This window comes from Falco cherrug, chromosome 2, assembly GCF_023634085.1.
Source record: "Falco cherrug isolate bFalChe1 chromosome 2, bFalChe1.pri, whole genome shotgun sequence".
Lineage (NCBI taxonomy): Eukaryota > Metazoa > Chordata > Aves > Falconiformes > Falconidae > Falco > Falco cherrug.
This window is the reverse complement of record NC_073698.1, coordinates 30,003,587-30,019,071: the sequence shown is the minus strand read 5'-3', so window position 1 is coordinate 30,019,071 and position 15,485 is coordinate 30,003,587. Positions and strand designations below refer to the sequence as shown.

The 15,485-nt window shown below is 38.5% G+C and overlaps 1 protein-coding gene across 3 annotated transcripts in view; it reads left to right on the top strand.

Moving 5' to 3' along the window:
- Window positions 1-15,485, top strand: part of RNASEH2B (ribonuclease H2 subunit B) — a 39,374-nt gene that overhangs the window by 8,237 nt on the left and 15,652 nt on the right. Inside the window, exons 2-5 of one of the 3 annotated variants that reach the window (XM_027815842.2) lie at window positions 4,895-4,966; window positions 7,920-8,027; window positions 10,288-10,364; window positions 12,968-13,085. In XM_027815842.2, coding sequence (XP_027671643.1) covers window positions 4,895-4,966; window positions 7,920-8,027; window positions 10,288-10,364; window positions 12,968-13,085 — 375 coding nt within the window. Of the gene's footprint in view, window positions 1-4,894; window positions 4,967-7,919; window positions 8,028-10,287; window positions 10,365-12,964; window positions 13,086-15,485 lie in introns of all 3 variants that reach the window. The other 2 variants (XM_014286180.3, XM_027815843.2) reach the window with 2 other exon arrangements.

Genomic DNA, 15,485 nt, shown 5'->3' with positions numbered 1-15,485 from the left:
CATCAGAGATGTGGAACAGGGAGGGAGGAGAGGTGGGGACCTCAAGACTACACTTTTGAATGGCCTATGATCTTTGGTCATTTGAAACCATTCATGAAACTGTATCCTCAGCCTGTGCGTATGTGAATGCATTCCTTATATTAAGAGTTAATTGCCTTGTAAATTATAAAATATGTCAGAAGTTTGGGTGATACAAACTACTAGATTTATTAATTTTCACTGGACTTTTTTCAGGGCATGCTGCAGGACAGAGGACACAGGCGCTGAATTAAAACCATTTACTTCAGAGTTGACTGATTCTAAAAATAACATAAATAAAATGATTATTAGATCTAACATATCTGTACCCTTAGGCTACATAGTTTAAAGTCTTCCATAAAATGTCCATTTAATGGGCTCCATCATAATGTCTCCATCTGACACGCCTTTCATGCATGGTTAGAAGTTAAGAAGGGAATGGAAAAGACTTGTGTAGGTGACGTATGGTTTAATATCTGTTTTTAAATGAAATCTTAACTTTATATTTCCAGACTTTTAAATAATCCTGTTTTTTTGCAGGGTGATGGTGGTAGGGAAATCTGTGCTCTCAGAGGGTTTTTTCCTCTTACGCAATTGACAGATATTTACAGCCTCTTTGCTTGCCTGGCTGGCAGCTTTTTGCATGGGAATTCCATATAACTTGATATTAGTCTTATATATATAGTATTCTATAAGCATTTTTTTTTTTATAAAAAAGGTGAGTAGACCTTGCATCATCCATAACAGTTTCATAGATCTTAGTGGGAGTTTTATGTTCTTTTCCAATTTATACATGTTGCTGTACCAGCTAACACTTCTTTTTTTAAAATGGCCAGATTCATTAGTGCCTCATATCTATCCATTGTGGAAGAATTATTGGCAGAAATCCCTTGACAGCTGGTTCATTTTTACTTTGTTCTGTTTGTATGTTTTATAGAATTTGCCTGGTTGTATGTCTGACCTCCATGAAATACGATAGGCTTTTCTCCTTTTCTGTAATGGAAAGCTTTCTTTAAACTTTTATAGTCTCTTTCGCTCAGCTTCAAGATTCAGAGGTTCTGTCTGTAGACTCCAGTACAACTGACGTATCACCCACATTTTTAGGTGGACTTTGTGTGAGATTTGGTTGTTAATAGTGAATGAACAGTAGACTATAACTTAAGCAAAGTAGACATACTTACCAGTCCAGTGTTGGCATTTAATTGTCTTGCATTGTGCTTACCTCAGAACTCCCTCCTCTGGTATAGCGGTAGCAGTACTGCAACCGGATGTACTCTGTGTAACTGGAAGTGTCTGTAAGCTTCATGGAGACAGAGGCATATACTTGCAGGGGATGGTACAGGTGGGTTTAGGCTTTAGGTGGGTTCAACTGCCTCCTGGAAGTGCCTGTCATCTGTCTTCCCTGGCAATTTAGAGAGTGGCTTGCTAATTGAGATGCCTTCTTGGGACAGGATTAATTGAGCCCCTCCTTGTGTCAGTTTTTTGTGTCCTGTAGCCTTGTATCAGTTTTTTGTATCCTTGTAAATGTTGTCCCAGGAGAATAGCATGCTGTGCTGGCACATCTGTTAGTAAGCTGACCTGTACTGACTGTGTGTTACCTGCAGCTTACAGCTGCAAGACAGTTGGTAGAGAGTATAGTAGTCAGAAAACTCTTACATCTCTCACTTGTTCTTGTAGATGAACAAGTTTCTCTGGGCTGAGCTATGGAAGCTGTTGTAGTAAGCATAGTGGCAATCACCTGATGTTTTCCTTTAGGATTTAGCAAAAAAACCTCTTCCTGTAATATCCCTTTTGTCTGCTTATTTTATGTAAGATTATTTCTTATGTGGATGTGAATCTAAAAACTAAAAACAAAAGAAACTAGTTTAACTTAGTTTTGTTAGAAAATTTCTACAGTACTGTTTTTTAAGAAGTCTGTATTTATTTAGCTATAGGAGATCCTTGCACAAATACAAGGACTGATAATGTAATGACATTAAAGAAATCCAGTTACCTTTCCTGGCTAAAGGCCAAAACACACACAAGTTAGCTTTGGACACCTAACTTCAAAATTCTCTTGCTCAGCATTTTCCTAGTTATACAGTGTTTAAATTCAGATAAATAAGGCCGCCTTCGCCGTTAAGGCCATGTTAATACTGCATCCAGTTTTCCAAGCAGGCATTCGCCCAATTGCCTCTTTTTAACTGCCAATTTGACATCTAGTAGAACCAATCTATAACAAAAATATACTTCAGATGCCCCTGGAAATGGAGTGTGGTGTTGCCTACATTTTGAGGAAACTGAAGATAAAAGAAACTCAGAGAAACAACTTTTGCCTTTGCCCACTCCTTCCCTTCTTCTTGTGTGTGTGTGTGTGTGTGTCCCATCTTCTCTGGCAGCTGTGTGGAGAATGTGACGTGTATACTCTGATTCCATCAGCATGAGATACTGGGACTGAAGGCTGCAGCTCAGACTGTTCAGTGGGGTCTGATCACAGCTGTCCTCTGTGCGGTGATGAATCCCACAGAAATTGGAGAGGACCAAAGAACTAAATGGGCAGTGCTGTGCTTCTCTTCACATGGTGAGCTATTGGCTGAGCCAAGGCAGCTGCAGGGCCAGGTTGCATATACAAAGGGGCAGAGCAAAGGCTGCTGAGCCTGGGATAGCATGGGGTGTTGGGAAGGCAGAAGATTGATGAGGAAGAGATGGGACACTGTATCCCTTGGGTTTGCTACAATGAACGTTCCCTAAGTGCAGGTGTCTCCCAGGCTTAGCAGGGCTAGATAAATTCAGTGTGTTACTAGAAGGTTAGGAAAAGAACGTGTCAACTAAATAAAGATGTGAACTTCATTAAAAACAGCTACATTAGGAAGGATTGTCTACTTAATTGTTCACATTATACAAGATGCAACTTAGGGCTCAGCTGGACTCATTCCCAGTGTTCATAAATCTATGCAAGAAGAAAGCAGAGCAACTGAGTGCTAAAAGTTCCTTTGGGATTTTTTTTGTTTTGCTTTTTTTTTTAATTTTGAAACTCACATTTAGTGTGTATATTTTAACATGTTCATGTGAAACATCAAAGTAAACACAGTGTTTCTTTCACTGTCATTAATCACTGTAGTGTTTTAAAAAGTAACAAAAAATACCCTAATGTTAAACTGTGGTCAAGAATTGAAATATACACAGCTCTAGAAATTTGAAGTTTGCCTTTGCCAGGGCAAATGTAGCTTGACAACCGTGTGTGTTTATGTATTCGCATGTGAAGCAAGTCTGGTTAGCAAATATGGACTTTTTCCATTAAACCCCCTCAACTTACATTGAAACTTTTTGAGCAGTTTTTCAAGCCACCTGAAGACTCAGCTAAAAATTCGGGGAAGGAAAATGACTGTAAATTCTCCAAACAGCTCTGAGAGTTATTATCCTCCAACACTATCATAAAACACACTTGCTTTTTAAGCCTTGCTTACGTCTTTATCTGGGCAATTTCTGTTTGTGACACAACTGAATAAGCAGGAGTGGATGTAAAAGTTGAGGGTTATTTGGAGCTTTTTTTGCCACTGAGGTGCCAGTGAACAACCTGTGAGAAGTCCACCTGTCCTTTCTGAATATGTTGGGGATAGGATTTCAGCCAGAGTGGAGGACAGCTATTTTTGGTTGTGCTTGAGGTTCCTAGTTCCCTGTTTTCCACAGAAAAGAACTGTGCTATCTCCCACTCTGCAAACCTCCTGGATGCTACTGAAAGGGGAAGGACGATGTGGCACTTGTGTTCCTTCCAACAAGCCTTTGTGAATAGCTGTGCGGCCCACTTCTGCTGCTGCTCTCTGCTTTCCTCAGCAGCACCGTAACTAAATTGTCAGCCTGATCCCTGTCAGTCCATTCTCTGGGGTCTGGATACTGGTTGTGTATGTGAAATGCTTTAGTAATTTTCCTTCCTCTGATGAATGGCTGTATGAAGGGAATTGGGACAGAACTGGCAGTATGCAAGCTAAGAAAGATGATGCTGTCATGTTGCTCTTCACTCAGATGTGGGAAGTTGTTTTCATAAATATGTTAGACTTTCGCTACAAAGAGAGCTTGGATAGAATATTATTAACTGGGGATCCTTATAGATGTTTTTTTTTCAGACTTGATTCAGCATCCTTGTGGGAACTGTTTCCTTTATTTCTTTTTTTTATAATTTCACAGAGAAATTGTACTTTGTAGCTCTGCTTTTTGTCTTTTTTTTGCTTAAGGACACAGAAAAGAGAACAACTGTCAGAGGCTTAAGCCAAAGGTGCTGTATTCTCTCAACTTCTTTTTCCTGGGGAGGGGAATTAAATGCACTCTTTATTTTTCAAGATTATACATAAGAGATAAACAAGTGTGCATATTTTTCACAAAAACAATGGCCACTCAGACAAATCATGCTGCATATTCCTGCGTAATCTGACTTCCTGAAAGCTTTAGAGGACCACTGTTTCTTCCCATAAGTATTTTACCTTTTGCACTTTTAACTTTTTAATGCCCACATTGTGCTTGTCCTAACTTACCAAAGCGTTCTCATTGTCTTTTGTGACTAGTCAGGGCGACATATCAGTTCATCTTGCTTAACTGAAATGTCAAACTTAGGAGATCTCTTGCCTGAGGCTCTCTAGGGCGAAGTGGTTTTCAGAATCTAAATCATTCCTAGGTACATATCTTTCCTGTAGCAGATGGAGAGTGCCAGGAAGTCTGGAATGATAATTTTGGTGCCTTGATCAGGTAGGATGAATTTGAGCTGAGACTTACAACTTTTAGGTGGAAAATACGTGAGTTTTCAAGAAGTGTCAATCCAATTCCGAATGTCTTGGAGAAGCATGACAAAACTTGAAATACTTCTCAATTTACAAGTTCATAACTTTTTCCTCTCCCTCTACAGAGGCTGCTACTGACCCCCCTAAGACACCTGACAGCGAACCTTTGTTTACAAAACTGCGCAATCCAAGCACAGGCAAGTTTTGGAATTGTGACATGAGCCTGTTAATGTTCTGGTTGGTTCCCTCCACCACCAAAAAATTCATATTTTGCAAGCTGAAATAATGATGATAGTTTAAGTCTATGTGCCAAAGATATTGCTGGTGATGCCAGATAGTTAATGCTGTGCAAACATTTAGGATTTCTTTTATAATTTTAATTGGTTGAACTGTTTATTCATCAGGAATATTGGCAGCACAAAAAAGAGGTGTAATTTAAGTTCTGTTTTTAAGTGCATTAGTTTTGGGAAGCTTACAGTGTTGGGTGTTGAGCCTGGGCTTTTTTTAATCCAAATTTAGACTTCATAGCATTCATCTTATGCTATAAAATAAATAGTTGGAGCTAGAAGAAGTGTTTCAGTTATACTTACCAAGATTTTTGGGTCTTTTCATTTTTAAATCTAATTTTTCTTCTTTCCCTTGTCAAAGTGGTGGTGTCTCTTTTCTCATGATGAGGCACTTTGAATTCAAAGTACATTGGAAAGACCAGCAAATGCAGGTGATACCATGACACCACCATCCCACAGTTACTTTCTTATAATCAGATTGTTCTTTTTGTCAACGATTTGTTATTATTATATGAGTAATGTAATAATTGGAATATGAGATACTGCAACAGAAACTTGCAGTAAGCCTTTGTTAGGGTTAATGTATTTTGTTTGAAAAACATGTTTCATGCTTTTTTTTTTCTTTTCATAAGCTCCTTTGGTTTCTGTAGATTTAAGTTGTATGGTTTTGTTTTGAAATTCACTGCTCATATTTACGTGTTTGTAAATAAAGTCTTCAGGTACATTTTAATGTCACAATGTACTAACTCCTACTTGTTCTTGAAAGAGGAAAAGAATTAAAAATAATAGAAACAGAATGTGAAATCACTTACTAATCATGATACCTGTTTTTTGATTGCTCAGATTTACAGTGGGAATGTATAGTCATGGATATTTTCCACCTGTTGTATTATATTAGCTTTCTAATTTATTGTTTTTAAAAGCATAGATATAATTTGCTTTATTCTGTGAAAGAAGAGATCTGTTTACCTTGTAGAATCAGAGATCTTCTGAAAGGTTTCTGGGGAAAGCCTAAAGCACAATGATTGCCTGGGTGTGTTCCTTTAGAATTTACAGGAGCTTATTTATAGACCTGCATAAACTTCCAGTTATGTAGCCTATTATAACTATAGGGTCTGAAAATGGAAGGACTGAGAACACCCTATTAATGTATTTTCCTTATGTTTGGGTCTAACTGATGAATTGTTGATGCCAGATACTGTATAAATATGCACTGAAGGACTCAGCACGCTATAGAATTGATGCTAACCACTTTATTAAATAAAAGCATGCATGGTCCTTTTTATAGACAGGCAAAAAGGACAAAATGTCTGTCCTTTACAGAGACTATAAGTTAGGGTTCAGCCTGCAATTCAGAAGTACCACTTCTGAAAAAGAAGCATTTTTAAAGCGCTGAACTAAAAGAAGGGAAATAACCGTACCATAAGACTTAAGCAACTAATTGAAGTGGTAAAGTTGTGAGAAAAGCTGCCTAAGTTCTCTCTCCATCCATTAGTATTTCTGTCTAATGACACTGTTGGGAACCTGTGGTGACTGTCCTTTTACATAATCAAATAAATTAAGGAGCTGGAGGTAGGCAGTAGGAATGGTCCCTTTCTCAAGATTTCATAGGTCACCATAGTATTTGGCTTGTGCTGTCACTGGTAGGAGTCTAAAGTTGTTCAGTGAGCACTTCTGTGAGTAGTTTGATGTCTGGCACTGAGCAAACTATGGTATAGACCCTTGCTGAGAAGCACATGGTAGTGATTGAACCCTCTGCTCTCCCTTGTATCTACTCTCCACTCCCCCTCAAAAAAAAAAAAATCATGAGAGAACTCAAACTGTATCCTTAGGTGAGGTTAAACATCTGGTCAGCCTTTTGGATAAAGGGGGGGAAATGCATTATCAGTAATTTTTTAGAAGAGGTGTGTCTGGCCATTTTTGCTGACCTTCCTATGCACCAAGGGATCTCTGCAAACTTAGAACAGCAGTGCTGACATCAGCTTGCAGGTGCTTACATTTGAAACTTTTTTTGAGCCAGCCCATGGTCTGCAAGTCAGTGCAGCTTTGCAATTTATGTGTTTTGAGCAGAAATGCCCTGTTGTAGTTGCTCTTGTCTCTTGAAGATGCATTGATACCCAAGACAGGACCACTCCAGCCAGCAGACTCAGCTGACCAAATTTCAGGGGCTCTTTCTGTAGTTCTAGCAACTTCCTGTTTTAGATATGGAAAATGCCAATCCTGCTTGCAACGTATTCCTCACCCTTTTATTGTAACCCAGAACTAATGTGAAATGGCAGAGCTGTGCTATGGGGTGGCCTAAAATAAAGTTTTCCTTTCCAAACTATGAAGATTCTGATGGGCACTTCAAAGCAACTCCTTTTAGCTTCCTTGTTCACATTGTTTGTCTACCCATACTGAGTCATCGACAATCCATTTTGATACACGCAAAAAAAAATATTTCAAATTGTCACTTGGAGGTTTGAGACTTTTGTTTTTCTAACCTAGAGACTGATATCTTGGAGACAAACATGATCAAAGGAGAGGGTATTTTCTTGTTTTTCCACCTTCCCCCTTCAGTACAGACAAAAGCTGATTTCTTGAGTGATTTTGATTTGGGTTTGGATCAAAGGCTTTGTGTTGTAAGATGAACTATTCACACATATTATTTATTGATTCAAATTCAGTTTAGTTTATAGAGCTGGTAAATGAACATCTGTATATAATAGTTTTCTTTGTCTGAGCTTTCTTTGTAGTGAGTTTATGTAGAATGTGTGTATGTTTGTGTGTCTGTATGTATATAAGGCACATTCTTCAGATGTATTGGGTATTCTTTTGATTTTTGTGAAAGCTTACAAACACAAACCAGATTTCTTTTCAACAGGGGAAGCAACTCTTTACTTATTCAATAGCGGTGCACAGCAGCTGTTTGAAGTAAAAGCTTTTCATGAGGAATATCGTTCCTGGTTTATAGGTCAGACTGTTCAACAAGGTGAGTACTATAATGTATCCTTCTCCCAGCTGTAACTAATGTGCATACACAGACCTTCCCTCTCACTTCTAGTAAATTTACAGGTGTTTTTCCTAGTTGTTTGAGGCATGCTGTATCATATCCCCAGCTTCTGACACACTCATTTGCCATCTGGATTTAACCAGGGCTGGGGGCTTTGTGGTCTCTCTTTAAAAGGCAGCCTTTGGCAGCCTCAATTAGACAGATGTTCATTTGTCTTTGGGGGTTGGGGGTGTGTGTGTAAGTCATTCAATTGTATTTAAACTGAAGTGATTAGCTTGCCTTGTCAATCACACCAGCAAGTTCTCGGCGCAAGAAAAATATGTGTGATCTTACGGGAGGGAAAAAGGGCTGGAAGGCCTTAGCTAGCTGAACAGCCGAGTGTTGTGTTAGAGCTCCAAGTGTTGGAATGTAAGGTCTTGCTTTCTTTTAATTACAGCTGTAGTCCCGTGTGTGAGTGCTGGGATCTGAGGATAGGCCTGCTGTCTGAAGGTGCCATTTCACTGTTCTGTCTGAAGTGAGCTCATCTATACCATCCCAGTCATACTCTGTACCTAGCTTGCCTTTCTGAAAAGGAGGAGGAAACTCATGTAACTCCTTGTGACAGCTTTAACAAGCCTTTATCAGTAACAATGTCACTGAAGTAGTGTTTCTCTGCCAGCATATCCACAGACCAAACAATAAGTATTAATTCAGGAGAAGAAGGTATATTTGTTTTGTCCTTTTTAACTAGAAAAAAGACCGTTTATATCGATAAATAAAAGCAAATAAAAGCAACCCCACTGGACATGTGCCTTCTTTAATGGTAATATCCCAAAGCGTGTGTTAGCTTTTAAACATCCTCTGCAGGTGCATATAGCAATCCAAGTGGTATGTCTGTGAGCTTTTCCTTGCTCCATCTGGGGCTGAGCCAAAAGACTGAGTCTGCTCCCTGCTCCCAATTATGTCCACGTTGTATTCTCCCCCCTCCCTTTCTAACCTCTCTTTTGGCCCTTGGGAAACAGTTGCCTTAAGGAATCATTGCCTGTTTTCTTTAAAAGATAGAGGAGAAGAAATTGTTCCTGAATGTTAGGGCTGCTGCATCTCTGAAAACAATCAGGGAACGAACAACAGAAAAAAGCTGTGTGTTTGCAGTTAAAGCAAATTATCTTATTATCTGCAGAGAAGGGGGAAGGTCTTTGTACATCTAGAGCCCAAATTCTTTAGAACAAATAAAAATACCTCTTCCTGGATGTACAGTGGAAAGCATTTAAATGGAAGCAGTGAGAAAGTGGCTAGTATTTTTTCCCCTCCAGTTTTATTATCAAAGCTTTCATGTTTGTAAGTAGTCCTGGTGCTTGCTTTGTCTCACTTAGTGCATTATGTTAGTAATACAGATGTTAGATTGGGTATCAGCTTTGCCTTCCCACTTCATCTTTTGTTAGTTTTAGGGCCATTGCAATAGGATTTCCTTTTCTTTAATTATCTTAATCATTTGATTTAAGCCAAAAAAATTTACATTTATTTGCTTTTGGTTTGCTAATTGATGTCAAATTGTCGTCAATTATTTGGTCTCATTAGTGAGTTTTCTTGATGTTACATTGTTTCCAATTATCTACAATTATACAAAAAGCCTGACTAAGCCATTGTCCCGCAATGAGCTCCAGATGGGCAGAGGTGTCTGTTTCAATGGGAGACCAAGTGAATACAACATATTGAGCCATACTTTCTGATCTATTTAATTATTTTTTTTCTACTAGGAGACAGCGTGCAAATTCTCCCCTTATAGATGAGAGGCAGCTCTAACTTAACTAGCTCTTGAAATTCTTTCTTGCCCTGCCTACCTCTTCTGCCAGCACAGTGTTGCCTTGCCCAGTGTTTGAGGTGAAGTATACTGGATACATCTGGTATCCCAAAATAAGTTTCTGTTACACCTAAATCTGCCAATAGAGGGCAGCTTCAATTTTTATGTTTTTAATATAGTCCAGAAAAAGGCAAAAATAACGAGTACTTGAAGCTAGCAGACCTGCAGCGGAGCTTCTGCTTTGGTTTGGCAGGGTTGAGAATTGAGTTAGCTCTGTATTTTTAATATACAATCACAAATTCTATTTTCCTGCCCATCTGATTAAAATACTGAGATACTTACTAGAAAAAAAGATTCTTCTCTTCTTGCCTCCACTCCTGAAAAACATCCTAAAAAATCCAAAGGTCAATATATTGTGTCTCTTAGTACTAAGCTTGCTTTTACATTTCTGTCACTTAGATGGGCGTCTGCTATTTGTTACACCGATGGACCCCTTATTTCTGATACTTCACTACCTCATAAAGGCAGACAAGGAGGTAAGGCTGCTTTATTTTTTCACTGGAATTCTCAGGAGAAAATGTTATTTCTGACTTGAGAAATTACGTTAATTCTACAAAGAGGGGCTTCCATAATAATAGAAATTTAATTTGCATGTAAAGCAGTGAAAGCCACCCTAGCAGTACTTTTGTTTGCATCAAGTTTTTTGGTTGGTAAAGTATGTTCCAGGAGTCAGCTTGCAATCTCAACAAATGAATCACCTGCTTTTTAAGAGCAGTGGAGAATCTCTTTTGTCCTTTTGTGTGAGCCTGTCCCAGGACTGTTGAATTTAAAATGATGAGATATCATCAGAGTGAAACAAATCAGTGCCCTTTCTGAGGCACCAGGAGATGAATTATTATAAGAAAGAAGAGAAGAAGAAGGAAGAATTTGGATGCTAAGGAGGAGGAGCAAGGAACATTTCTGTGGCAGTTTGAACTTGAAAGGAAGCATTGCCTCTTTAGAAGAAGTGTCTGTATAGATGCTATATCACAGAACAGGAACAGGATGATCAAGTATCCAAAAGTCGGATAGTTAATAAATGACAATTGATTTATCGTGGGTGTGGCAAAAGTTTATTTAAAATTTGGAAGTGTATCAAAAGGCAAAGGCAGTTCCTGATTTATTGTTTATAATCTGCCTGTGGAAAAAAGGGCATAAAATAAAACGTTAATGTTGATCCTTGTTTTTTGTTTCATGGAGGCAATAATTTCACTTTATGCATCCAAAGAGTTTTTGTTCCAAGAGCATTTCCTGTAAGGTTGGTTGCTATTCTCTGCTTTTGATTGCAAGTGGAGAATGCAGGAAAACAATTTTTGTATGGTGAAGAAATGAAGCCCAGCTACACATTTGTAATAGTAACCTATTGTTCTGTAATAATTTTTAAATTATATATGGTATAGGATGCGCAAATATATCCTGTGTATCTGTTCTCTTTCTGCTTCAGGATAGCCCATCAGAAGTCGTCATTTCACAAGGAATAATTTAGCTCATTCTCTAGGCACTGTGCTCTGTTTGAATTCATCATCCCTTTGAAAGCTTTATACCAAACTTAAATTAGGGACACAGTAAATCTCCTCTATGTGGTAGAGTGTTTGAGGTAGCCTGAGTAAAAGACAACTACTGCTGATGTTCCTGTTCTTGGGAATAGTCCTGTACTGCCCTTTACTTTCCTGGTACGTTGTTTTCTAGGTTTTCTGGTTTTCTAGGCCAGGCATGATGCCAGATAAGTGCACAGAGTTCTGTGTCCTAAATGAGGGCAAATGCATTCCTGCAGTGCCCTGCTTAAGTTAGTGTATTCTTCAGTAAAGGGGAAGTCTTGAGAACTGTGTTGCAGATACTTTGTCTAAGGCCAGCTTGAATGCAGCACAGTCACTTCTGGCTTGAAATAATGGGTATCCAGTGGGTATCTTAGGATCATCCTTTGTGCAATCCTTTGGTTTTGATACTGTGATGCAGAGTTGCTTGATGTGTCTTCTGAGCAGAGCCATCCCCTATACAGCAGGCTTTCTTGGTTTAGGCCAGGGCCCCTGTACAATGTAAGCGTGGCTGTCTTGCTTTGAGACACAGGCAGGTTTGTGCAGGTTAAGTTATCTATAGGAAGCAGTTCATTGTAGCTTTATTTCTGCATCTCAGCCTTCTTTTTGCCAGTGTTATTGTGCCTTTTCTTTTTCAGGAGAAAAAAACTTAAAATCCTTTCTGGTTTTGGTTTTTGTTTGGGGTTTTTTTTAATGTGTTTTGAGGGAGTTTTGGCCTGTTTTTATTGTGATTTAACAATGGATGGTTACTTTTATTAAGCCTCTGACTGTCTAGCAAGAGGATTAATTAATAGTGAAAGCAGTATACCCAAGTGGGTTTTTTTCATGCTGATCTGTATAATGACTTCAGCTTTGGCTCCTGAGACCATGCACTCTGAGGATGGAGAGCTCACTGAGTCTTTGTACTGATGCGCTAAAGGATCTTTCCAAAGGGAAGGCTGCCAGTTGTGCCAAACTGTGCTGAATGATTATGCATTGTTTGGCAACAGCAAAATTTGTTTGATGGTTCTGTCATGTGTGGGGCTATTTAAGTTATGCCAAAATCACTTTATATACATACTCTGGCCAAACTGGAATTGACTTTGCAGAGGTGAAAGGTTAATATTGTGTTCCAGAAGCTGCCCTGCTCCTTTGAGATTTATCTTTATGGAAGGAGAAGCAAAATTTGAATGGAAGTTATGACACTGGGTTTAATCCAACAGGTTTTGGTCTAAAATACTATTGGCACACACTGACTATGGTGCCTTATGTCATCTTCCAAAAAATCCCACTGTACTTTACATTAGTTTCTCCCCATGTTGTTTTAAATTTGGTCTTTTAAGTGCAGTAATTGAAGAGTTAGGCATTTTGCAGGTATTTACTGGTTTGAAATAAATACTTATAGCTTGCTTTGTAATCAGTTTCTGAATGTCATGTGTTACCATTCAAAATGCGATCTTCTTTAAATCCTTTATTTTAAAGCTATGACTGTTCTACACATATATATTTCTATATATGTGTAGTGTATATATGTGTATTAACATTATAATAATGCTTTTATAATCTCTTTGATGTATTTTCAGCAGCAGGGAAAGTTCCAGCCACTTGATCAAGTTGTGCTAGACGCGGAGTACCCTAGCTGCCCATTGCTGCTGAAGTGTGCAGATGTTAAACAGTACATACATCATATAACAGAAGAAAAAGGTGAAAAAAGGGGCTGGGGGGGCAAAAAAAGACTGGATTTGTTAATGTCACTTCATTACAAGATAGATCTAAATACTGGTTTTTGCTTTACCAAACACCTAATGTGCTGCGTGCAGCTGTACTTTAAAAACAGAAGCTTAGGCTTAGAAGTTGTCATTGCAGTATTGTGAATAGTGATGTGTGGATCTCAGATTATCTACTGTAACTCTGAAATACTTGTGCAGTCTTGTTGCTAGGTTTCATAAAAATGATAAACTGAGCAGAGCTGCCTTCTTGACATTACTGTATGTGTTGTGAACTTTCTTTGCCTTTTGAAGAAAGTTTTATATCTCTCTAAATTCTTTATTTAGTGTAGGATGGTCTGGTGGGGAAGAAGTTAACCATTGTCCATTTGGCTTTTTTTCTCCCTTTGTTGCAAAGCATTCAAATAAGTAGGAAGAAGCTGGAGAAGAGAATATACTGCTGAGAAAGGAGAGCACAGGTTTTCTGGCTCTGCATAATTTCATGTTGTGGGTTTAAGTTCAAAGATTTAATTTTTTAAAAATAGAAAACTTGATTGGGATGCATAAGTGTATAAGAGAGAAAACCTAAATGGAAAAAAAAATAGCAAAGTATTAATTTGGTTCATAGTTTTCTCAGTCTTTGCACAGAACTCCCTTTGGTATAAGGGCTTTTGGTTTGAGGACCATATATGTTTTCGAGGGAAGATGAAGGAGCATTATGTAATTTTGGCAGCCTGGCAGACCTGCAGAAGATGCAAGACCTCAGTTTTTATATTCAGTTCTTTAAAGAGCATTCTCCTTATGCTTGCTGACTTCCTGATAGGGAATGGAGACTTAGCTACGTGCAGATGGAGTTCTACAGGAGGAGGTACAGGAGTCTGAGAACATAAGTCTACCACCAAGTGCATAACAACTAAGCTGTCTGACCCTTATGCACGTAGAGCTCCTCCAAGCAGTTGAGGTACACAGATTAAAAGCCAGAAATATTAGGAGTTTGCTTTCACAAAGCACTCTGCCCTTGTCATTGATATACAAACATATATGAAAGAAGAAATATTTAGGTGATATACAAATAATTAGGAAGTGGCTAAGGAAGGGTGATGGACGAACAAAAACCCTGCTAAGAAGTAAAACACCAGACCTCTGTATTGCTGTATAGAATATTGGGGGGGTGGGGGTGGGGCTGTGAGTTTTTCGTTAAAGATTCAGATGCTTAAGCTTAAGTATTTCCTGTGTGATATGGTGCATATGCAGTCATGTAGGGCAGTTGCTTCCCCCAGAAAATCAATTTGAATTTTAAGGCAGGACATATTTTCACTGAAAATGATCACTTTAACAAGAGATGAGGAAATCTGGGCAGCAAGACTGTTGTTGCATTCTTGCTGAGACTGGGGTAGTTGGAATTATGTGCTGTTGTGATACGCCTGCATTTCTGAAAAAAACTTTGGAAAACATTTAGTTATATTCAGCATCATTAGGAGCCGGCAAACTTTTTCCTTGGGTGAGTTCTGACTTTTGAGGCTTCTTTAAGACAGGTGCATCTGAAATACAAAACTGCTTTTGCCTTCCTGTGAAGTGATAAATACTTCCAGAAAGAACCATTATTAAGCCTTTAGGCAATTACTGTGCCCTGCAACTTGTCTAACACTGGCTAAGGAGCTAAGGGTGAGAGAAGGGGTACTAAACTGCTGTGCACCCATCTGAGAAGGTGAAAAATTATGCCAGATCCTCTTGGCTGTCAAACTGAGAAGTCTGTATAGGAATGTAGAACTAGGTCTGGATTATTTTTCTGAAAAGGCACTTCCTCCTAACAGCAGTGCAGCCTTTGAGGGCAGTATTTATTTATTCCCTTCTTAGCAGCAAAGTAAAAATAATAATAAAAAATGAAGTATTTGCTATAGACAAGGTCTTGTGTCTTGGTCTAACCTCTGTGTCCATTCTTAAATTGTATTTGCAGTTATCCATCAGCGCATCCTCTGATAAACATTATTCTGTTAGATAGTAGTGAAGATGCTTTACTGCTTGTTTTTTTTGCAATTGTGTTTTTACATAATATGTACACCTATACGTTTTTTGTCATTTTGCCAGCAAATGATACTAACTGTTAAAGAATTTGTGTTCACTTCCTGGGTTTTGTTTTGAAATGTAAGGTAAAAATTGCCTTTGTCATTAAAGCTGTACACACATGCACACACCAGCATTATGTGATGTTCTTGGATGTCCTTAGGTATGTGTCTGCATGTACCTGAAGCTTTTTTTTCTTATTCCGGTTTGGGTTAAATGTAACAGTGGGGTTTATTCTTAGGATTTCTTTCTTTTTTTAGAACACCAAGCATATTGTTATGCAACAAACACATTGGTGCTTCCTGGCCTGTCATGCACAGGTCACCTTTCTGTA